At 44.8% G+C, this 26,057-nt stretch overlaps 1 protein-coding gene across 2 annotated transcripts in view; it reads right to left on the bottom strand.

The window, feature by feature from the left end:
• Nucleotides 1-26,057, bottom strand: part of ascc3 (activating signal cointegrator 1 complex subunit 3) — a 210,634-nt gene that overhangs the window by 80,332 nt on the left and 104,245 nt on the right. For both annotated transcript variants that reach the window (XM_075464657.1, XM_075464658.1), the window contains 3 exons: nt 23,258-23,434; nt 22,787-22,858; nt 4,258-4,392 (listed from right to left, as the gene is read on the bottom strand). In XM_075464657.1, the coding sequence (XP_075320772.1) occupies nt 4,258-4,392; nt 22,787-22,858; nt 23,258-23,434 (384 nt within the window). The remainder of the gene's footprint in view (nt 1-4,257; nt 4,393-22,786; nt 22,859-23,257; nt 23,435-26,057) is intronic.

The following is a 26,057-nucleotide window of genomic DNA, read 5'->3' as shown; positions in this document are numbered from 1 at the left end:
CAACAAAAAAAGTCCAAAGCTTCTTCCACAGCTTCAGATAATGTCAAAATGTCAGAAGTATTTGTGATACAAAACACAAGATACACACACAGCCTAGAAGTAGCAGACTTACCCACATAAATTTACATAAAATCAAGCATAGAAAAGAGGAATAACGGCAAGGATGGCCTGAAAGATCAATGAGTGACCTGATGCAACTCTTTTCTGAAATCATTTGAAATAGGTTGAATGATGATGAGAACAGAGAGATAACTGTGTTGATTCTCAGTCATCCAGGTCATGCTAACGCTGTGTTTAAATAAAGGCATTTCTTTCAGGAAGCAAAGGGAGAAACGTGCACAGAGAAAGCTGGAAGAACGGGACAGAGAAAGTGGATTAAATACAGAGCAGAGAAGGTTACCACATCTTTCACAGGTAACTGACCGACTTCACAATAAGCTGTCAGACATGCTGTGAAAATGCTGAAACACAAGAGCTAATGCTACACAGAAGCAGGAGTGCTTACCTTTGAAAGGTTTTTCTCTTTTACCTTTTTAAAGGAACAATGTCTTTCATATTTTTGGTACAAAGCAAAGTGCAATTCAGCTGTGTTGAACATTTAATAGCCCACGTGTGTGCAGTATTAAACTGTGGAACACACAGACATAAACAACTTAATAATTGGGAGCAATGCCAGAGCATCACATTTCACGCTTTCCACTTCACACCCACACACTTTCCGTCATAATACACCATTTAAATGCTAAGTGTACAAACATGATCAAAAGGCAGGGCTGCAGTGTAAAATGCTTTTCTATTTAAAAAGAAGACTTCATAATTATCAACTAAAAAACAACTCCATTTGTCAGCAACTGAGTGGAGAGGGGGAATTTAGACATCTAAGCATGATTGACAGCCTCTCCAAACCCTGAGATTAAGCCAATTAAATAACACGGGGAGGGGAGAGGAAAATAAATAACCGAAAGCAGGATAAATAAATGCTAAATTATATGATTGACCTTAGAGGGGCATTATTTCACCGCACATGCATATTGGAGATTAAAAAACACCTATAAATATTAATGTGGGGCAATTTCCAGAGTGCAAATAAGCAGTGCATTATCTCTGTGTGGGTTTAGAGTGGAGTCAGCCTGATGCCCCTTCCTTTGGCAGAGCACACTGGACTGACAAACACTCAAAGACGAACTAATGGAGTGCATAATACCCATTATGTTGGGACACAGGTAGAAGAGCCCAGAGTGAATTACTCTATAGTTAGGCCATATAGAAAAAGATTCTCTCACACACAAGCTGCAGAAATGATTTAAAAGTAATGTTTCAGCGAATAACCAGGTCACAATGCACCATTTTTAGTTCCATAATCTCTTGCCTCCATTTCCAGTTTTACAAAGCATGAAAAGTGATCTGATTTGTATACATATCCCATTTAAATAGAGAGCAGATTAGAGGCACATCAATCTTGGCCCAGCCCCAGGGAATGGAGGAAAAGGTTACTAAATTTATCACTCCGCCTCGTGTTGCAGCAGATTTAAATATGGGAGTCGCAGTCTGACTGACCGTCCTCTGAGGAAGAATCAAGCTCCACCCCTGTGTACTCTCCCAGTACGGACGCCATTAATTACACATGAAGGCTTCTTTCCTGGAGTCTGCAATGTGCTGGAAAAACCGGACGTACTGTAGACCCAAACACACACAGACCTGCACACACACACACACACACACACACACACAGACCTGCACACACACACAGACCCGCACACACACAGACCTGCACACACAAACACACCTGCACACACACACACACCTGCACACACACACACACACACACACACACAGACCTGCACACACACACACCTGCACACACACAGACCTGCACACACACACACACACACACACACACACACAGACCTGCACACACACACACCTGCACACACACACACACACAGACCTGCACACACACACACTTGCACACACACACACACACAGACCTGCACACACAAACACACCTGCACACACACAGACCTGCACACACACACACACACACACACAGACCTGCACACACACACACAGACACACACACCTGCACACACACACACACAGACCTGCACACACAAACACACCTGCACACACACAGACCTGCACACACACACACACACACACACACCTGCACACACACACACCTGCACACACACACAGACCTGCACACACACACACAGACCTGCACACACACACACAGACCTGCACACACACACACCTGCACACACACAGACCTGCACACGCACACACAGACCTGCACACACACACACAGACCTGCACACACACACACAGACCTGCACACACACACACACAGACCTGCACACACAAACACACCTGCACACACACAGACCTGCACACACACACACACACACACACACACCTGCACACACACACACCTGCACACACACACAGACCTGCACACACACACACAGACCTGCACACACACACACAGACCTGCACACACACAGACCTGCACACGCACACACAGACCTGCACACACACACACAGACCTGCACACACACACACAGACCTGCACACTCACAGACCTGCACACACACAGACCTGCACACGCACATACAGACCTGCACACACACACACCTGCACACACACACACCTGCACACACACACACAGACCTGCACACACACACACACAGACCTGCACACACACACAGACCTGCACACACACACACCTGCACACACACACACAGACCTGCACACACACACACAGACCTGCACACACACACACAGACCTGCACACACACACACACACAGACCTGCACACACACACACAGACCTGCACACACACACACACACAGACCTGCACACACACACACAGACCTGCACACACACACACACACAGACCTGCACACACACACACACACAGACCTGCACACACACACACACACAGACCTGCACACACACACACACACACAGACCTGCACACACACACACAGACCTGCACACACACACACAGACCTGCACACACACACACACAGACCTGCACACACACACACACAGACCTGCACACACACACACACACAGACCTGCACACACACACACACACACAGACCCGCACACACACACACAGACCTGCACACACACACACACACAGACCCGCACACACACACACACAGACCCGCACACACACAGACCTGCACACACACACACACAGACCCGCACACACACACACACACAGACCCGCACACACACACACACACAGACCCGCACACACACAGACCTGCACACACACACACACACAGACCCGCACACACACACACACACCCCCACACCTGCACACACACACACAGACCCGCACACACACACACAGACCCGCACACACACACACACAGACCTGCACACACACACACACACACCTGCACACACACACACAGACCCGCACACACACACACACAGACCTGCACACACACACAGACCCGCACAGTAATTACAGGCTGGAGAATTCAGCAATCTTAAAGTGGAGCAGCTTAGTCACAGAGATCTAAACAAATGCAATAAAGAGAAGGATAATAACAAAAAGGAAAATAACAAGAATTACCGATCCCCAAAGAACATGTTTGTGTTTCACACCGTTCTTATTTGGGTACTGTACATTCATTTTATCATTTGCAAATTTAAATTGGACATTTCCAAAGAAGCCTAAATGGGCACGGAAACCCCACAAATCTGCAAAATAGAATGGTTGGAAGACACGAGTTTAGTTTGGTTTTCCTTCATTCGTCTTTTTCACTGGCAGCTCCTGACAGAAAAACTGCGTCTAACAATGGACCCACCATTAATGAATAGAAGAGAAGTGGATGGAAATGTACGCAAAGAGGCATTTCACTCAGCTCATTTTCTGTAAACCTTTGAGCAGAAGCACAGTTTCTGACAGCTGAGCACTGTCAGACCATTCAGATGATAGAAGATCGATTTTTTCCTAAACATTAAAGGATGTTATGGGCAGCAGTTGTTTTCTCAGCTTACTTTTTCAAACAGTATCGCATCACTATTGATTTGCTGTTTTATCGAATGTCTTTAACTTTCAAGCTTGGAAAATGCTGAAATGAGGAATCTAACGTGGCCTTTCAGATATCTGGATACTATTGGTCTTAATTCTTTATATGTATGCATTCAGTTAATGAAGCCTTTCCTGTCAAAATATCTTTGACAAATCAAGTTTCTCTTCGACACATCAAACACTTCAAAGCTTTTCTTATTTACCTGTTTCTCACACTGGCCGTAGTCTGAACCCTGGTCTGGCTGAAAGAAACAGATTTCTCCTTGATTCTTTGCCATCTCTATCAGCCCCATGGCGGTCCTCACGGTGGCATTACGAGCATGCACAAACACCATCACCTGTGGTAAGGAGATAGGGGGAAAGATTTGACATCATTACATCAGCAGAACACATCCTTTCTACAGAAGTCCTACAGCCAGCACAGTCCAAACCCTTGATGCAACACTTGTGTAAGCAACTCTGTAGAACTGTCATGGAGCCAAAACTTAGAAGTTTAGAAAAGATAACTTGGACTTGATGTGAGTGGAATTCTGCCTTTTTTAGTTCCTTTTGGTCATAATAAGCCCCGGTGTTTCATATGAAACCATCTAGAGATGGGGACTCGAGTCACTGTGACTTGGATGTTGTTGTTGATGTTTTGATGACTTGTGACTTGACTTGACAAAAAATAAAAGAATTGAGACTTGATTTGGAAGTTAAAGACTCGGAACTTGACTTGACTTGAGACACGATGACTTGAATGACTTGAGTGTTATTCAGTTCATGTTTTCAGCTTGAATATAAAATTAATAAATTGATAAAAAAAATAATATGGATTACCCGTTAGGAGCGCAGGCTGAGAATGGCGTCATGATTGGATCGCTATCCTGTCAATCAGTCATGCCCTCTCTACATACCTTAGTGTTTATTGGAGAGACCCGCCCTCTCATATCAGATATGCATCAACATGTAAGCGGGAGGGGGACCGAGAGTCATCGTCTTCGGTTTTCGTAATTACCATTTTGACGGCAAAAGACGAACAGCACAGTGCAAGACATGCGGCATCAACATCTCGGAAAGCCAGACGACTTTGAACTTTGTTCGTCATTTGAAGATTCATTCTGACCAGTAAGTGCTTGTCAAATTAATTAATATTATCCTGTTAGCCTAGTCAGTAGTCGGTAGCTTGTCTATCTTTTTATAGGGGTATTCTCCCTGCACTTTTTCCTGTCGCATCGAGAGCTCTTTCAGCGCCAGCCTCAAGTGCCCCAGTTGAAAGGGTCTTCAGCCACGGTGGGATCATCATGAGGCCACATCGTGCTCGGCTTGCAGACGGGACCCTCTCAAATCTTATATTTTGCAAGTGCAATACTTTGTAAAAAGGGAATGACTTATTGATATACTGTGCAGACAGGCAGAGACATGTGAAATGTAACAAAGTTTAATGTTGTATCCTCGCTGTGAGGGAATCTTTTTCTAAGAACAATAAGCTGTCATCTGTTTTTTCTATGCACTGAATGTTGAAAATTGAACTGCTTAGAGCTCTGGTGTCTCAAGATGATACAGAAACATTCAATTCAATTCAAATTCAAATTCAAAAATACTTTATTTATCCCAGAGGGAAATTAAATGTTGATGTAACTCAATTAAATCAAGGAGTTATTATAGATGCTGATGGCTGTGGGCAGGAATGATTTCCTGTAGCGGTCCGTTTTGCATCCAAACTGAAGAAGCCTTTGACTGAAGAGACTCTGTTTTCCGATAACAGTCTCATGGAGAGGATGTTCAGGGTTGTCCATAATTCTCTTGATTTTATGCAAAATCCTTCTTTGCATTATTGTCTCCAGAGGTTCCACAGTCGTCCCCAGAACAGAACCAGTCTTCCTTATCAGGTTGTTGAGTCTTTTTAGGTCCCTGCTTCTGATGCTGCTGCCCCAACAGATGACGCAAGAGGAAATGACGCTCTCAACAACAGACTTGTAGAAGATCTGCAACATCTTGTTGCAAACCTTGAAGGACCTTAGCTTCCTCAAGAAGTACAGTCTGCTCTGTCCTTTCTTGTAGATGGCTTCACTGTTGTGTCTCCAGTCCAGTCTGTTGTCCACATGAACACCAAGGTATTTATATTCCTCAACCACCTCCACTTCTTCTCCCATGATGGAAACAGGGTTTGATCTGACCTTGTTTCTCCTGAAATCTACAATCATCTCCTTTGTTTTGTTAACATTCAAGATGAGATGATTGTTCCCACACCATGCCACAAAGCGGTCCACCAGCTCTCTGTACTCAGCTTCTTGTCCATCTCTGATACACCCGACAACTGCAGAGTCATCTGAATATTTCTGTAGATGACAGGAGTCTGACTTGTACTGGAAGTCTTAAGTGTACAGAGTGAAAAGGAATGGTGAGAGTACAGTCCCCTGTGGTGCTCCTGTGCTGCTGATCACCTGGTTAGACACACAATTCTTCAGTCTGACAAACTGTGGTCTGTTTGTCAGGTAGTCATTAATCCAGGTGATTGTTGAGGCCTCCACCTGAGTCTTCTGGAGTTTCAGACTAAGCAGATCAGGCTGGATTGTGTTAAATGCACTGGAGAAATCAAAGAACATGATCCTCACAGTGCTGCCTGCTTTATCCAGATGACAGTGGGTTTGTTGAAGCAGGTGTATGATAGCGTCTTCAACTCCAACTCCATGGCGATAAGCAAACTGCAGGGGGTCCTGATATGTGCTGGTTTGCTTACACAGGTGGGTCAACAGGAGTCTCTCCAGGACCTTCATGATGTGGGATGTCAGGGCAACAGGTCTGTAGTCATTGATATCTGAAGGGTGAGTTTTCTTTGGTACCAGAACCAGACAGGATGTCTTCCACAACAGTGGTACCTTCTCTTGGGTCAAGCTAAGGTTGAAAAGGTGTTGCAGAATCCCACAGAGCTGCTCTGCACAGGCCTTCAGGACTCGGGGGCTGACACCATCTGGACCTGCAGCCTTGTTCCGGTTCAGTCTTTCCAACTGCCTCTTCACCTGACTTCTAGAAACAGAAAAGTGGGAGGGGGAGGCAAAGGGGACAGCAGCATCTCCTGATTGGGTTGATGACAAACTAGTGGAAGCAGAAGAATCCATGACTGAGGTGGAGGTGGAGATGTTACAGGAAAGCTGTGGGTCAGAGGAGGGTGGGATGTCTCTTTGGCTGGGAACAGGAGGGGAGGATGGTGAGCTTGTTCCTGAACTGAACCTGTTGAAGAATGTGTTCAGCTCATTTGCTCTGTCCAGACTTCCATCCATCCGATCCTCCCTCTGCTTGAGGCCTGTGATCTTCTTCATTCCTGACCACACATCTCTGATATTGTTCCTCTGCAGTTTACTCTCAAGCTTCTTTCTATACACCTCCTTGCTCTCTCTGATCTTGACTTTGAGCTGCTTCTGTATACTCCTCAGTAACTCCCTGTCTCGCTCCCTAAAGGCTCTTTTTTTCCTGTTCAATAGTTCCTTTAGCTCACTGGTGATCCAGGGTTTGTTATTAGGGAAGCATCTCACTGTTCTGGTGGGGATGGTGTTGTCCACACAGAAGTTTATATAGCCAGTCACACACTCAGTCATGGCATTAATGTCCTCTCCATGTGGCTGACAAAGAGAAATCAAATCGGTTGCATCAAAACAACCCTGTAAGGCTTCTTCAGCTTCCTGTGACCACTTTCTAACAGTCCTTTTTGTGACAGGTAATCTCTGGACAAGGGGTTTATATGCTGAACAGAGAAAAACAAGGTTGTGATCTGATTTACCCAGGGGAGGTCTTGATTTGGAAATGTATGAATCCTTGACATTTGTGTAAAACAAATCCAATGTCTTGTTTTCTCTGGTAGAGCAGCTGACAAACTGTTGAAAAGTTGGCAGTGTAGCAGAGAGTGAGGCATGATTAAAATCACCAGATATTGCCACAAAAGAATTGGGGTGTTGTGTCTGTATCTTAGCAACAACGGAACTGATGACATCACATGCAGTGTGTCGGCAACAGCTGAGGGTGGAATGTAAACAGCCACCAAAACAACACTAGTGAACTCTCTTGGCAAATAATATGGACGAAAACTTACTGCCAATAGTTCAATGTCAGGACTGCAGATACGACTCTTCACAGTAACATGTCCTGGGTGACACCATCTGTTGTTGACAAGCACTGCCAATCCACCCCCTTTCCTTTTCCTGCTACTCTTTAAATCTCGATCTGCTCGTACAGTCAGGAAGCCCGGCAGAGAGACGCTGGAGTCGGGGATATGATCCTGCAGCCATGTCTCAGTAAAACACAAAATGCTACATTCCCGATATTCTTGCTGAGTCCTTATCAAGGCTAAAAGTTCATCCAACTTGTTAGCTAACGATCTTACATTTCCCATGATGCAGGATGGCAGAGATGGTTTGAACTTCTTCTTTCTTTCTCTCCTCATCTCTCATCTCATCTCCATACAGATGTTTCTGATGCTCTATACGTTCTTTCAGATGATTTTTATATGTTTGCTTTTTTTCTTGTTAATTGCAAGGCAACTAAAAAAGTACTAAACACTATTGGCAGAAGTGACCTTGTTTAGATTGAAAGTCATCAATAAATCATTTTATGAAGGAATTTCTGTTTTGTTTGATTCCATGATGTATTTTACTGATTTTCAGTAATTACAATGCAAATCCAAATTATTGTCATATTTTTTAAACAGGTTGGACACATTGGCCAATCATGTTTACTGACAGTTACTTATATCTTGTCTTTTCACTTTATTAAGATCAGATTCTGCAGGTAAAATTGTAATAATAAGGTGACTGCACTGCTGAAAGTTACCAATGATCTCCTCTTAGCCTCTGATAGCGGACTTGTGTCTGTGCTTGTCCTGTTGGATCTCAGTGCTGCATTTGATACGGTCGATCACAGTATCTTATTACACAGACTTGAACATGTTATTGGGATTAAAGGAACTGCATTAGGCTGGTTTAAATCATATTTATCTGATAGATTTCAGTTTGTTCTTGTAAATGAAGAATCTTCCTCACACACCAGAGTAAGTCATGGAGTTCCCCAGGGTTCTGTGCTTGGACCGATTCTTTTTACTTTATACATGCTTCCATTAGGTAACATTATTAGACAGCATGGCATAAATTTCCATTGCTATGCTGATGATACTCAGCTGTACTTATCTATAAAACCAGATGAACCCAATAGGTTGGTCAGACTACAAGCATGTCTTAAAGACATAAAGACCTGGATGACTCAGAACTGTCTGCTGCTAAATTCAGACAAAACTGAATTCGTTATCTTTGGACCTGAGCGTTTCAGGGAGAAATTGTCTAGCTATATAGTTACTCTAGATGGTATTTCCTTGGCTTCTAGTTCTACAGTGAGGAACCTTGGAGTTATTTTTGACCAGAATTTATCATTTGACTCGCATATAAAACAGGTTTCTAGGACTGCCTTCTTTCATCTTCGTAATATTGTTAAAATCAGGAACATCTTGTCTCAGAGTGATGCAGAAAAACTAGTCCATGCATTTGTTACTTCAAGATTGGACTACTGTAATTCTTTATTATTGGGCTGTCCCACATATTCTCTGAAAAGCCTTCAGTTGATCCAAAATGCTGCAGCCAGAGTTTTGACGAGAACTAACAGGAGAGATCATATTTCTCCAGTTTTACCTTCTCTTCATTGGCTCCCTGTTAAATTCAGAATAGAATTTAAGATTCTTCTCCTTACATATAAAGCTCTTAATGACCGAGCTCCATCATATCTTAAAGATCTCATTGTAAGATATTTTCCTAACAGAGCACTTCGTTCCCAAACTGCAGGTTTACTTGAGGTTCCCAGAGTTTCTAAAAGTAGAATGGGAGGCAGAGCCTTCAGTTATCAGGCCCCTCTCTTGTGGAATAAGCTGCCAGTAAATGTCCGGGAAGCAGACACCCTTTCCACTTTTAAGACCAGGCTTAAAACTTTCCTTTTTGATAAAGCTTATAGTTAGGGATGGCTCAGGTGATCCTGAAACATCCCATAGTTAAGCTGCTATAGGCCTAGACTGCTGGGGGGCCTCATCTGTCACACCTTTCCTAACTTCACTCTCTTTATGTATATGTGATATTATTATGGTCATTAACTCGTGTTTCCCTGTTCCAACAGATATCCTTTGAATGGTGTTACAGTGCCCCTTCCCCCCCTCCCCCCTCCCCCCCTTTCTGTCTTCTCAAACCCCAGCAGGTGGAGGCGGATGGCCACCCTTCCTGGTTCTGGTTCTGCCAGAGGTTTCTTCCTGTTAAAAGGGAGTCGTTTCTCTCCACAGTCGCCTCAGGCACGCTCAGGCCGGGAGATTGGACCGAAAAACAAAAAGTTTTCAGTGCAATCTGTTGGTTTTCTTAGCTAGGAAATTGTTTTTGAATTGGCTCTATATGAACGAATTGGATTATTTTATGAATTATGATTATTATTAATTAATTGAATTCCAATTGGCTTGAATTGGACTTACTATCTAAGTGCCTTGAGATGACATTTGTTGTATTTGGCGCTATATAAATAAAAATGAATTGAATTGAATTGAATTGAATTGACTTGACTTTGACTTGATTTGACCTATTACAGGACTTGACTTGACTTGCCCAAGAAAAACTTACTTGAGACTTGCATATGTGGAACTTGGTCCCATCTCTGCCATCTTCTCATGTCTTACTTCATTTGCAGGGAGGTTTTATTCCCAATGAGCCTTTTCCACCACACAGCTCATCACATGTTTATTTATCTGTGATTAGGGTGATTAAGTGAAAAGAAAAGTTCATGTTTGTGTCTTTTTGGCTGCACGCCAGTGCATGAATGCTTTGTCGGTCAGTCATGGACACACTGGCCACTGTTGTGTTGAGGCCCCTCACCGCTCATTCAGAGCCATGCTGAGCATGGAATACTTCTGATGCAGAGCCATGTTCAAAAGTCAAAGTCAAAGTCAAAGTGAACTTTATTGTCAATCCAACCATGCAATCAGTGCAAGTAATTACATAGAGGATCGAAATTGCGTTTCCCCATACTCCAATGTGCAGCAACATTATAACACACACAAAATATGCAACATACAGTAATGCACACAGGTAAGACAAAATAAACACACATGTACAGACAAATGGACGGGTGAATAATTAGAGGTAGATAGTGATGTGCAAAGGAGCAGTAAGTAAAGTGCAGAATGACAGAATGACAAAAGCAGCATACAGTGGGTGTGTATTTTCATGTTTATAGACTTTCTTTAAGTGAGTTGAGTAGTCTGATGGCCTGTGGGAAAAAACTATTGCAGAGTCTGGAGGTCCTGCACCGCATGCTGCTGTTGTTGGACAGAGCATGAAGTGCACGTGCTATGACTGGAAGGCTAGAATAGTTTGCAGACAACATTTCCTGACCCCATTGCAGCTTATATTAGCAGACCAAGTTCACAGTGGTTGTGTGAAAGGTAGACCTGCTGGTTGGAAGCAGCTGAAACTAGAAACCTTCTCACATGTTGAAGCTTTGGAACGCTCAGTGCTTTACTTATGATGCTTTAACTGCATTACAGAAACAATGAACTCCAGGAAAACATTAGGTTTATGATACCTGCACTATAACAACCAGGTGGCGGAGAGACTGCATCATCACACAAAACATTTGAAGTCCTCACAGTTTGGAGTAGTTGAACATTGATATGTGGTCAGAGAGCAGAGCTTTCAGCTCCAGTTAAAATGATGATTCATTTATCTTCCATAGGTAATTATCATAGGTGAAACCATGTTGAGCTGCGCTGGTATTTATTCATCTAATATCTTGAGCTGTCAGACTCCTCTGAACAGCTGATCTTATGGCCAATTAATCCACTGCTGCTGCGGGGGGCGGCTGCTAACGGGACTGCAGCAGTTCACAGTGCTGTGCTGAAAGTGATATGGACATGTTACTTAGTCCAAATTGATCAGATTTCTGTCATGCACCAGCAGGTCATTCACACATGACACTGAAGAGACCAGTTGCCACCAGAGTAATGGGAAGCAGGGGCTCCTGTTAGAGCAACACTATGCTGTTTACTAAGAGGAGGGAAGCTTCTCCTGAGTGAAGCCATCCTCACCTACATGTGTTTAGATTAGGGCTTAACTCGTTATTATCACGTTAACTCGTTAATTAATTAACGTCGACAAATATTTTATCGCACATTAGCACAGGTTTTATTATTTATTTTATTATTGTAAAAGTCCGTTGCTCACAGGCTTTTATTTTGTAAAAGTCTGTTGCTGTCTGCTGTGGAACAGGAAAAGAAAGTAATCGGCGGATCCACCAAACATGGAGAAGGGTACGGAACTTTTACTCGGCCATTTTCATGTTAAAGTTCTTCCAGACGGCGGAGTCGACAGAACCAAAGTCATCTGTAAACACTTCCAAGTTGAATTGTCTTCTCAGCGTAGTAGTTCCAGTCTAAAATATCACTTAAAGGCAAAACACACAACTGATAGCAGCAAGTCATTCAAGGAAACAGACAGTGGAGCGAGGCTTCTACATAAAAACTACAGAAAGATGCTGATGTTAAAAGTGTGTTTGCACAACAAATGTTATGGCACTTTCATTCACATGGCAGCACATTTCAAATAAAACTAAATGCTAAAAGCTATACACTACTTTTGGATTCATTTTTGGATTTTGCGTACAAATGCGATTAATCGTGATTAATCAGGGAAATCATGTGATTAATTAGATTAAATATTTGAATCGTTGCCCAGCCCTAGTTTAGATATCAGAGGACACTCAAAAATAGCTATTGCCTTTACACATTTGGACTTGAAGATAAGGCAACAAATTGTAAAAATTCTGACATTACATAATTAAATATCAATACTGGACAGGATTCATAATTCTACACAGTACTGCATGACTGCAGAGCCATGCAACAGCCAGGTGTGTGTATGCTCCAGCAGAAAGCCCAAAGAGACCAGTGGAGCAAATGTTATTTATCTAAGGTGTTTTATCAGCACCACTGAGCTGTGTGGAGGGGTTGTCGGCACAAAGCGCCAGCTTTCCAGCTTATTAAACTTCCTTCTGGCAGCACGCTCCCCACCAGGAGGTGTTGGGAAAATCCGAAAGGAACTTTCATCCATCACATCCTCCCAAATGAAATTAATATATGTCACAGCTACTTCTTGACAATTTAATACTGAGCGAAGAAGAGGTCTCCCCAGTTGTACTGTGGACTCTGCAGCCTAAACCTGGAGCATTGCATCATTTTAACCTCTGACATAAAAAGAAACCAAAGAAAAAATCAAAGTGATACAGAATCAAACTGCCTTACAAATTCTCAAAGGCTTGAGAAATACTCATTAAGTGTGTCTCTGAGGGTGGGAGTGGGCATGAGAGAGGAGGAAGAAGAAGGAAAAGAGGTCTGTGTGTGTGAATGTGTGCACACTTGCAATAAAATGAGCAGGATAACAACAGTGCTCAGTAGGGAGCTCAACTCCTGCAGCAGATGGAGGCTAAATGGTAAAGTCTGAATTCGCAACTCTCATGTTCCCCAAAGACCTGCTGAGGCTGTAGAGTGGAGGCAGAATGAGTGGAGGGTGGTGGTGGGTGGATGAGGGAAGGAAGTAGAAGGAATAGGATGTTATACTGGGGGAGATAAGAACCTCAGAGACCTTAGATCGCAGGTGTTCATTCTGAAGGTTAAAAAAATACATTTACTGCAGAATTTCCTTTTCATGAAACAAGACTTGCGTAGAAGATGTACTGTACCTTGATGAAATACCAACTTCACTGTTGCGCTAATAAAACTTTCCAGCGTTAGTTTTAGTTCCATCCCGAAGATAAAACCAATTCCACTGATCATAGTGTGGTACCCTTGCTCAGAAAAAAAACTAATGACAGAGACTCAATTCCTGTCCTTAAATCTGGGAAACTTGGAACTCTGGGAAAGACAAGAACAAGCCAGACTGATTGCCATCAACACAACTCTAATCCTGCTCCCCTGAGTGCCAGTTAGCAGTCTTGTACGTTCAACCACCACATTCTACTCTTTGGGTGTACTGTGTTACTACTCACCTAATCTCGGGCCTATTCTTTGCATGTGGGTGAAACGTTTAGCTGAATTAAGCCATCAGCGATTTGGTGTTCTCCCCAATATCTCTGCTCTCCTCAACAGTTGATGGCCTGGCGGTCAGTGCAACCTGTCCGTCAGGTCGTACCTACTCAATGGCAGGTTTACAGGAAATCCATCCAACCATGGTTTCAGTGATGCTTTTGATTGATGCCATGATAATGATAAAGAAGGATTTGAACCTAAGATGTCACCCTTCTGCTTTAGGAATTTTACCCCCAAAACTGCATTTCGTTTACTCAAATGTCTTTTAGTTCCATACTGTCCATTTGTATTTTAATGGTTGTTCCACATCTTTCAATGCTATGCCTGTACACCAATTGAATCGTCAGTAGTTCGATTCCTAGTTCTCCACATGTAGAAGTGTCCACAGGCAAAATACTGAATATTGTCAGGATATACAGTATCTTCACAATATAAGTGTTCCTCGCTTGAAAGTCCCATTGTATAAAAGTGACTCAATTCATTTTGCTTCAATGGTATTACCTTCAGAGTCAATCTGCAGAAGCTCTTTTGCCATTCCTCTCGTATATCCCGATACTGCCCATATCGAGGCTCCTGTTACAGGTTCCCCTGAATTTTTGCTCCCTCTGCTTCAGCTACCTGTTGTGTGCTCTCATCAAAGGAATGGCCCAGTTTTCATAGTCTCGCCTGAGAAACAGATGGTTTCTCATCTCTGCTCGATATCATTTGGAAGACTACGCAGCAGACGCCAAGTGTGGATACAGCCATCGTCAAGAGAGCAGCCCAGCTTCTTACCTACTCCCCTCTGGATACCTGGAAGACCTATTCTTGTCATCTCCAATACCCTTTGTCGTATACTCACCTCAGTGTTCTCTCCAGAGCCTGCACAAGCCCCATCTGCTATTCTGAGTTTGAAGCCCCAGGGATTGATGTGTCAGGATCCTAGTGTGTCTCCCTTTTCCCCTTTCCCTGTTGTGGGTGTGTTTTGTCTTGTCTGTCTGTAGGGGGAGCTGGGCGGAGCTAGGCAGAGCTAGGCGGAGCTAGACGGAGCTGGGAGAAGCTGGAGTCACTCACACCTGCTGACCATCTGGTACTCAGGATAAAAGACTGGGGCTGTGTTCGAAACCGCCTTCTTCTCCTACTACTCCTACTAACTTTAACTTTTTTTAAGTTCCCGGATGCATACTAGATTCTCCTAAATGTTGGGTATGCATCATGAGGTCACTACTCATACTACCCAGGATGCAACATAACGTGACGTCGCCGATCATCATTTCCTGTCAAAACGGCAGTTTCAAGCTAGCTACAACGAGGGTAGGTTCACTTCCTGTTTTCAAAACAAAAGCACCAATTGTATCGTAATGGCTTTCCCTATGATAAAAGGCAACGGGTATTTTATTTTGTGAAAATAACCGGATGTCAGGGTCTGTGTTATCTGTTCATGGTTTATTTTGATAGTCTTGTCTGCTTCCTGTTTTATTTTTCCTTCACTTCCTGTTGTGCGTCATTTTAGGTTTCTTGACTCCCTGTGTTCTGTTTATTTATACCTTTGCTCCCCAGTGTGTCTTTGTCAGATTGTCTGTGCATTTTGCTAGCTTTCTGGCGTTCTACTTCTCGAGATATTGATTGCATTTCTGGTTATTCTGACTCCTTGCCCGTTTTTCTGGATTACCCCTTTGCCAAGCGATTTTGTACCTTTGCCTTACTGACTGCCTTCCCGTGTACCGACTTGGAATAAACTCCTTTTACGTCTACCTCGTCTGCCTCTGGTCTGCTCTGTGGGTCCACTGTCTGTCAGGTTGTGACAGTACAATCTGACCAGAACCATGGACCCCGCAGTACCAGATTCTTTCCGGGAGGCGCTGAAGACCCAAGCCCAGTGGCTCCGCATGCAGGAGGATCAGATGGCCTCCTTAAGGCAGGAGCTAGCCGACTCCAACAAACGCCAAGAAGCGGCGTTTGCCACATTGTCTACCCAACTAAGCGACTTGAGGGTCGGTCAGCAGCAAGGGGAACCCACCGTGCTCCTTCAGCCGGAACGCAGTGGCCCGCGCACCTCCCCGGCACCGGCTCACTTACAGCTATCCAACCCCGAAAGGTTCTCCGGTGAGTCTGGCGACTGCAGACCCTTTCTGACTCAATGTGAGCTTCATTTTGAGTTTAATGCAGCAGCATTCACTTCCGATCGCAGCAAGATAGCCTACATGATTTCCTTTTTGTCCGGTTGGGCCAAGAACTGGGCCACGGCCGAGTGGAATCGCCGGTCAGCCATTTGTAGCTCTCTGCCATTATTTGAGAAGACATTCACTCAGATTTTTCAGACTGTTATTCCCGGTCGTGAGGCTGCTAAAGCTCTAGTTTCTTTGCGTCAAGGGAGACGCAGTGTTATGGACTTTGCTGTCGAGTTTTGAACATTAGCAGCCAACAGTGGTTGGAATCAGCTCGCGTTGGGGGATGCCTTCTTTAATGGTCTTTCTGACCGCATCAAGGACTCATTAACACCTTCAGATTTACCCACTGAGTTAGACGCATTAATTTCTCTGGCTGCTAAAATTGATAAGAGAATGATGGATCGCGACCGGACCAGGGGTTTCCTCCCGGACCGGTACCCCGCCGCCCATTCATCCCGGAGCTCCCCACCTCGACATGCATCCGCGTCCGTTCTCCCACCTACGACCACCTACGACCACCGCCAGCAGTGACACGTCGGAGCCTATGCAGATCGGACGCACCCGGCTCTATCCTGAGGAACGTCTTCGTAGACGCAACGAGGGAAGGTGCATCTACTGTGCTCAGATGGGGCATTTCCTGGCTAACTGCCCCATACGGCGCAGTGGGTCGACTCATCAGGCTTCAGTGAGGGTATGTAGCTCTTCCAGTAGAGAGAGGTCTACCCGACATTTCTCCCAAGTGACTCTCTCCTCTGATGCTATAACTATCCCTCAATCTGTTCTCATTGACTCTGGTGCTGATGCTAACCTGATGGATGGTAATTTAGCCAAGAAACTTAATCTCTCGTTTGTTCCTCTAGACTCTCCCGTGCCTGCCACCGCCTTAGATGGGCACGTTATGTACATTGTGACTCACTGCACCTCTCCTGTGACCCTAACCTTCTCTGATTCTCACACGGAGCGGATTACTTTCCATGTTTTTGATGCTCCCCAACACTCACTTGTCTTAGGATTTCCCTGGTTAACCCTTCACAATCCTCATATTGACTGGTCCTCCGGCACGATCCTGTCGTGGGCTAACAACTGTGATACGCAGTGTTTTTTGAGGCCAGCAGAGTCCGACGGGAGGGGAGGTCTCTCCTTACTTGAGGATGCCGACGAGGAGTTTCCGGACCTGTCATCTGTGCCCTCCTGCTACCTGGACCTTAAGCAGGTATTCAACAAAACAAGAGCCACTTCCCTTCCTCCTCACCGTCCATATGACTGTTCTATAGAATTGCTTCCTGGCACCTCACCTCCTCGTGGTCGTCTGTACTCCCTGTCGGGACCTGAACGTCAGACCATGGAGGATTACATCGGTTCCGCGCTCAAGTCTGGGATTATCCGGCCGTCGTCTTCACCTGCCGGAGCGGGCTTCTTCTTTGTGGGGAAGAAGGACAAGACTCTACGGCCCTGCATTGATTACCGTGGACTCAACGACATCACAGTACCCTCTTCCTCTCATCACCTCTGGGTTTGAGCTTCTCCAGGGAGCCAAGGTATTTACCAAATTAGATCTGCGTAACGCCTACCATCTTGTTCGCATCAAGGAGGGGGATGAGTGGAAGACTGCTTTTAACACCCCCACAGGACATTACGAATATTTAGTTATGCCTTTTGGACTCACTAATGCTCCTGCTGTGTTTCAGTCATTGGTTAATGATGTTCTTCGGGATTATTTGAACAAGTTCGTTTTTGTGTATCTTGATGATATTTTGATTTTTTCACCTGATTTAAGTACCCATAAGAGACATGTCAGACAGGTGTTAGAACAGTTACTAAAGAGTCAGCTATATGTCAAAGCAGAAAAATGTGAATTTCATGCCTCCACTGTGTCTTATTTGGGGTTTATTGTTTCCGAGGGGAGGGTTGGCATGGATCCTGAAAAGGTTCGGGCAGTACAGGAGTGGCCCTCACCCACTTCCAGAAAGGAGGTCCAACGGTTCCTGGGGTTTGCTAACTTTTATAGAAAGTTTATCCGTAATTTCAGCCGTATTGCCTCCCCTCTGCATGCTCTAACCTCTTCCAAGGTGCAATTCCTCTGGTCTCCACAGGCGGAATCCGCCTTCCTCAAACTCAAGAGTGGCTTTATCTCTGCTCCGGTGTTGACTTTGCCAGACCCCACGCGGCAGTTCGTCGTGGAGGTCGATGCTTCTGATTTAGGAGCAGGGGCAGTGCTTTCCCAGCGGTCGGGGAGGGACGACAAGCTCCACCCGTGTGCCTTCCTATCTCGTCGAACTATGATGTTGGGGATCGAGAACTTCTGGCCATCAAGCTGGCCTTGGAGGAGTGGAGGCATTGGCTGGAGGGGGCAGAACAACCATTCCTGGTCTGGACCGACCATAAGAACATTGAATACATCAGGACCGCTAAGAGACTGAACCCTCGTCAGGCCAGGTGGGCTCTTTTCTTCTCCCGTTTTAATTTCACTATTTCTTACCGTCCTGGCTCCAAGAACATTAAGCCTGATGCCCTGTCGAGACTGTTTAAAAGGGAGGGCAACGTTACTGAGCCTGAGACCATTATCCCCGAGAGCTATGTTTTGGGTTGCGTTACCTGGGGAATTGAGGAGCGGGTCGAGAGAGCCAATCGGGGAGTTCAGATTCCGACTAAGGTACCACCCAACAAGTTATTTGTCACCCCTGATCTTCGGGGTCCTGTGATTTCCTGGGCTCACTCTTCTCTCATTTCCTGTCATCCTGGTTTCCGCAGAACGCTGTCCCGGGTTCGTGAGAGGTTTTGGTGGCCGTCCATGAGGGATGATGTCTGTGAGTATGTGGCAGCCTGCACAACCTGTGTGCAGAACAAGAGCAAGAGCGTCCCCAGTGCTGGACTGCTTCAGCCTCTGCCTGTGCCACAGCGGCCCTGGTCTGACATTTCACTCGACTTTGTGACGGGATTACCACCCTCTGAGGGTAATACTGTGGTACTTACAGTAGTGGATCGTTTCTCCAAGATGGTGCGGTTCATCCCATTGTCACAAATTCCCTCAGCCAAAGAGACGGCAGAGGTGCTCATGTCTCAGGTTTGTCGAGTTTTTGGATTTCCCAGGAATGTCCTGTCTGACCGGGGTCCGCAGTTCGTGGCACAGTTCTGGAGGGCGTTCTGCCAGCTCTTGGGTGCCACAGTTAGTCTGACCTCGGGCCACCATCCTCAAACCAATGGGCAGTCGGAGCAGTTAAACCAGGAGTTGGAGAAGGGGCTCTGTTGCCTTGCTTCCCGGAATCCTGCCTCCTGGAGCAAGTACGTCATGTGGGTGGAGTACGCCCACAACACGCTTCCCTGCTCTTCCCTCGGCATGTCTCCATTCCAGTGTGTGTTTGGATACCAGCCCCCTCTGTTTCCTGCGCTGGAGAGGGAGGTCAGGGTCCCGTCTGCTGTCGCCATGGTCCGTCGTTGCCAGCGCATCTGGGCTCAAGTCCGCCAGAACCTCATCAGGGCTTCCCAGAGCCATAAGAAGTTCGCTGACAGAAGGAGAAGAGCGGCTCCAGCGTATCAAGCCGGCCAACGGGTGTGGTTGTCAACAAAACACTTGCCTCTCAAGGTAGAGTCCCGTAAGTTGGCCCCTCGTTTTGTGGGTCCATTCCCTGTGTCCAAAGTCATTAACCCTGTTTGTGTGAGACTCAACCTCCCCAGGTCCCTTCGAGTAAACCCCTCCTTCCATGTCAGTGAGGTTCTGCCTGTCAAGACCAGCCCATTGGTCCCTCCTACCAGACCCCCTCCTACCGCCCGGATCATTGGTGGGGGCCCGGTTTACACCGTTCGCAAACTTCTGGCGGTTCGCCCCAGGGGGAAAGGTTTTCAGTATCTTGTGGACTGGGAGGGTTACGGCCCAGAAGAGAGGTCTTGGGTTCCCGCTCGGCACATCATGGACCCTGACCTCATTCGGGACTTCCATCGTGACCACCCCGAGGGTCCTGGGCCTTCAGGGGCCGGCTGTTGAGGGGGGGGTACTGTCAGGGTCTGTGTTATCTGTTCATGGTTTAATTTGATAGTCTTGTCTGCTTCCTGTTTTATTTTTCCTTCACTTCCTGTTGTGTTTCATTTTAGGTTTCTTAACTCCCGTTGTGTCTGATTGCCCATTGTTTTCACCTGTGTTCTGTTTATTTATACCTTTGCTCCCCAGTGTGTCTTTGTCAGATTGTCTGTGCATTTTGCTAGCTTTCTGGCGTTCTACTTCTCGAGATATTGATTGCATTTCTGGTTATTCCGACTCCTTGCCCGTTTTTCTGGATTACCCCTTTGCCTAGCGATTTTGTACCTTTACCTTACTGACTGCCTTCCCGTGTACCAACTTGGAATAAACTCCTTTTACGTCTACCTCGTCTGCCTCTGGTCTGCTCTGTGGGTCCACTGTCTGTCAGGTCGTGACACCGGAAGTGCGTTACTCACTGCAGCTAGCTTTAGTAGCGCCGAATTTGTGGGAACAAAATTGTAAATAGCCGGTATTTTGTCAGATTTTCAACACGTTGGGGATCTAAACGACTACTTTCTCGCCTGAAAATGTTTCAAATGTTGCTAAAGTTATATATTTACAGAGTTTATAGCTTAAGCGAAATCAGCTTCAGGCCGGCTGATTTCGGCTCGGGCAGGAGTGAAGTGCATTGTGGGTAAACGCTCTGCATACTGTCTGATCGATGAGTATGCAATAGTAAGTATGTAGTATGTAGTAGGCGGTTTCAAACACAGCCTGGCTCACTCCTCCACTTTTTGCCACTGTCCTTGTACGTACTGAACCTCTGGCACCTTTACCTGAAAACACTGAACTCTGTTTCTGCCCTGCTCAGCTCGATTCTGCTCTGCAGCTTCAGGAACCATCTTCGCCTCAAACCTCAAAACAGCCCTGGAACCTGGAACAGCCATTTTAGCTCCTGCTGGCAGTCCCTTTGTTCCTGCTCCCCCTGCTATTGTGTGGACAAAATAAACTTCACCTTTTCCTATTCACCAACCTCTTGAGTCAGTTTGTCTGCATCGTGGGTCCAATTTAGTGCCTGAACATGACATGATGCCCACACCATTGTTTTCCACATTCTGCTGCCACCTACTGAGTTTTATTGAACATCTAAAAACTTACCTTGCTGTGTCTGGCTCATTCTTTGGGTCCAGAAAATCATTATCCCTCCCTTCCTCTCCAACACCCTGGAGTAAACTTTCCCCAGGAAGCTGAGCAGGGGGATTTCCCCCTGTAGTTGGAGAAAACTCTCCGGTCCCCTTTCTTAAAAATGGGAACCACCACCCGGTCTGCCACTGAAAAACAGGTGTTCAGCAACCACCAATGCCTCAGCCCTTCAGCTAATCAGTATCTATCAGCTGCTTAAGGTGAATCCTGGGAGAACCAAGGATAGAATAGAACAGAAAAATACTTTATTCACCGCCCAATGGGGGAAATTCAAAAAAGGCCTCTTTCTTGGGCTTGACGGCTTCCCTCACCACTGGCGTCCACCAGCAGATCCTCTAATCACCACCACGTCAGGTCCATGGAGCTCCTGAACATGGTCCATTCAGATTCCTACTACTTGCTCTGTTCAGCAGTCTTCCCTGTCAACGGATCCAACTCACCACCAGGTGGTGATAGGTTGACAGCTCTGCCCCTCTCTTCACCCAAGTGTCCAAAACATACGGCCGCAGGTCTGATGACAAGCCTAAAATTGAACCATGAACCTTTTACTTAAGGTGGTCTGGTAGCAGGTACACTTGTCCACCACCTTATGCTCATCAATGGTGTTGGTAATGGACAGTTCATGACTAGCACAGATGTCCAAAACCAAAAGACAGCTTGGGTTTAGATGAGGGAGGCTGTGCCTCTCAATCATGCTTCTCCGGATCACTCATCACTGCCCACGTGGGCTTTAAAGTCCCCCAGAAGAACAATGGAATCTCCAGGTGGCGCCCCCTCCAGGACGCCACCCAAAGACATATGCAAATGCATATGCACAAATAACCCTCAGAACCTCCCCTCCTGCAACGTGCAGCCGCAGTGAGTGGTAGTGAGGCCACGTTAAGGTGGTGATTTTAGGTGGGAACTCAACACTCAATAGCTAGTAATGACAAGCTTGTTTTTGTACACAACTGTGTGAAATTTTAGGAGGTTAGTAAAGAAGAAAGCAGCCAATGTCACTGTCAACTGCATTTTGAATAGCTGTTATTTTATGACATTTTATTTCTGTAAATCCCCTTACAAAGTACAGCACAATCAAACCTACAATGATTCATTTTTCCAAACAGGAAAACAACAAGCTGGTGTTTAAACGAGTCAGTAGGAAGAGAAACAGTGGTCAGTATGAAGGGAACGCAGAAAGACTACGGACATTTGTTCTTGTGTTGTCGGAAAGTATATGGTGACATTTGCAGAAAGTGAATACTCTTTAAAACAACATTTTCAGGAAATCCAAACTTACTCTGTACTTCACTCACACAAACACAGATAGATGTGTTTTCATTCAGTTCAAACATGCAAAAAGGACGTACCTGATGACCTGCTTTAATCTGCTCCAGAACTTTGTTGTAACAAACCTCTTCCATGTCATGAATCTGCTGGATCTGAACAGGACACATAACCACAAGAACTGAATTAAATTCCCTTCAAACTGTTTTAACCTCCTCATAAAAGTAAGCAAAGCACCATTTGTACCTCAGTGGCACTCAGGATGAATCCATCAAAGCCTTTCAGTCGACAACTGATCAGAACACAGTGCCTGTGTGTGTTATTTGCTATACTTTTGACTGGTGATGCTGACGACTAACTAAATATATCACTGGCTTTATTGTATTACTTTTATAACCATTTGTTGCTACTGAAATGTTCATGAAAAATAAAAATCAGATAATAAAATTGGCCATGCAGTTGCTCTTGAGGCAACAAAATGCTTGTTGAAAGTACCAGCGTGTGTAAAAATAAAAAGTCCTGTGTATTCAAAAATAAACTCATTGTTCATTTACCTTGTTGGTGGTTTTGATGCCAACAAATGTTTGCCCAAGGGGCACTGGTCTGAAGCGGCTATCAAAGAAAAAGAGGCCGATATAGGGGTTGACATGAAGGAAGGCGGCCACATCCAGATAGTTGGGCAGGGTGGCCGATAGTCCCAGGATCCTGATCATACTCTGGGTGGACTCAACCTAACCATCAGGAAACAACACAGTGTTAAAGACCAATGCATTCCTCCAGGCAGAAGAGAAAGTTCTGCTCTGGAGTCTGCACCTGCAAAGAGCTTGATGAAGTGTCTTTAACTTAAAGGGGAATGAAGAAAGAATCTGAGAGTACTCAGCGAACAATTCACACATAAAATCATGGGAATTATAAGACATTTTCATACAGCCAGTTCAACAGTGGGACCCAACATGCTGCACCTTTGTGTGGTCCCACTGTAATATTTCAGAGGTCCAAAGGCAGAATAAGAGGCGAAGTTGATGAGACTCTAAAAGCAACAACGGAGGTGGGCACTCAGCTGAATCAACATATGGATGTAAAAAAAAGTCTTTCTGTTCTGGGAAACAGAAAATGTATGATTCTTATGCTCTTAATATGTTCAGTTCCTTAAGAGAAAGGCATCTGATTGGTCCAAGATGTTTTGTGCAGCTTGACAACAAGCCCATGCACACACTCGGTGGCCTTGAAAACACTGCACTTATGTGTATCTACACAAATTGACATCAAATATTGATAGTTTTTTCCACTTTAAAGTAAACTTTTTATGAAGTTAAATAATACATGACTTTGGAAGCAAGATTTCTGATGTAATATACATTTGATGCCTAAATCTTTCTCACTACATATTAGAGAACTTACACAATTGCATGTGTGCAAGGCTGCATTATGCATCACTTTGAGAGAGAAAAAAAGTGTCCTATAGGCTTCCATCAGCACTGATGTAAACATGACACCTGAGCAGAAGTGCTAACTTTCACAGAACGGGTTGTGCTTTGAGCTGCAAGAACAGAGTACCACCCCAACAGAACTTTTAAAAACACCCCTTTACTGACCAAAGCATGGCACAGAGAGGCTCTAATACTGAACAAAACTGACAGGAGCACCAACCTGGGTAAAGGATAAAAGCGTTTTGATGGGTGCATTTAAGCAGTCTGCACAGCAGCTGCCAGCCCACACTCTTAGCCCCGCTGTGTACAACTGCCGCTCTCCAGTCAAGAAAATTGTTCCCAATTTTTCTCTGAAAGTCATGTTTATTAGAGGCCGCGGTCTACAGCAGCTTGCAGGATAGTCAAATGTCACCCCTCCATTCCTGTTGTCTGCAGTGATATCTGCAGAGGAAGTAACAGAAAGGTGCACTGATGGTACACAAAGAGTCATTCCACTTCTTTTAGTGCTTGTACGAGGGGAAAAAACAAGCAGAAATCAGTGATGTTGGTTTTGTGTAGTAATTAATAAGTGTGATAAACATGCAGTACATGCATGCTAGAAACAAGTATTTCCTCTCTAAGAACTCACCAACATTAAAAAGCACGCTGCATTGAAACTATTCCAAGTAAAAATGACAATGAAAAGTGCTTCCACACATGGAACAGAGTAAATGGATCTCACTACCACCATCTCTGCCGACTTCTGAAACAAAGTCAAAAATCCTGTTCATGTTCCGTCTTCATTTCGTCTTTGGAAAATAAGCCAAATTCAATTTGTTGTGTATCAAGGTGGGTGATGGAGAGAAAACTAGAGGGGGTGTCGGGGGAGATGGTGGGCTACCCTATCTGTGAGCCTCCTGCTGGATGTGACAGGGAAGATTGGTAAGGCTTTTAATGTGATGCAGTACCTGTCAAAGCACCCCATCAAGATAAGACCCAACCAATCCCTGCTGGCAGACGAGGACTTTACTGCACACTCACACCAGTGCGGTTCCCACCCCAGCACTGTTCATCACGCACAGCTAAATACTCCACTTTGCATTATAGTTAACACACTGATGACTTTAAATGCTATTCTCTGAAAAAAGGAAATCTACCTATTGGAAGTCATCAAATCAAGAAGAGAAAACAGCCAAATTTAAAGCTGAAATAGATTTAATAGGTCATGATAACAGAATTAGGTAGTGTGTTAAATCTTTGAAGTCTTCACTCCCCTGCTTAGCTTCATGTAGTGTATATATATAAATATATATATATGTATATACGCATATGTTTATTTATATCCTGTCTTATGGTGCCATTCTGCAGGCCATGTCTTCCTGCTAGCCTCAGTTTCCCTTACCTAGCAACATAAATATTAATTATGAACCTTTTCTCCAAACTGAATTCATCTTTTTTTATTAAATGGATTTTTCGTTTTGCTTTGAAAATCATGACATTGTAGATGTCGTGTTGCAGGAGAGACTATGGAAAAGGCAACTGTTTAATATGCCTGTACCTGACCCAGTGACACTCATTTGGACCAATAAACTCAACATAAAACAATACATAGAGCTGCAGGCATTAAAAACAATATTCAAGCACCTAATGGCCCTATACTTTGAAGGCCAGACGGAACAGAAATACTGCTGAAATACCACACAATGCGGAGGAAAACGTTAGGGGTTTTTGTCTTAAAGGTTAGAAGGACTATTATCTTGAAAGCAGAGCATAATTGCTAGCTGTACCTCAGCCAAGACAATGCAGTCAAGACTTAAGCTCTTCCAAGCAAAACATCAAAGTGATAACTGACTCGGTTTTTAAACATTTGCATAAAAAGGGGAACAAATATTCAGTTTACAGGGATTTCCATATTAATGTGTCTGAGGGTGTGAACTTAAGTAAC

This window comes from Odontesthes bonariensis, chromosome 5, assembly GCF_027942865.1.
Source record: "Odontesthes bonariensis isolate fOdoBon6 chromosome 5, fOdoBon6.hap1, whole genome shotgun sequence".
NCBI classification, from domain to species: Eukaryota; Metazoa; Chordata; class Actinopteri; order Atheriniformes; family Atherinopsidae; genus Odontesthes; species Odontesthes bonariensis.
The sequence above is the reverse complement of the archived record's forward strand: the minus strand, read 5'-3'. Positions and strand labels throughout refer to the sequence as shown.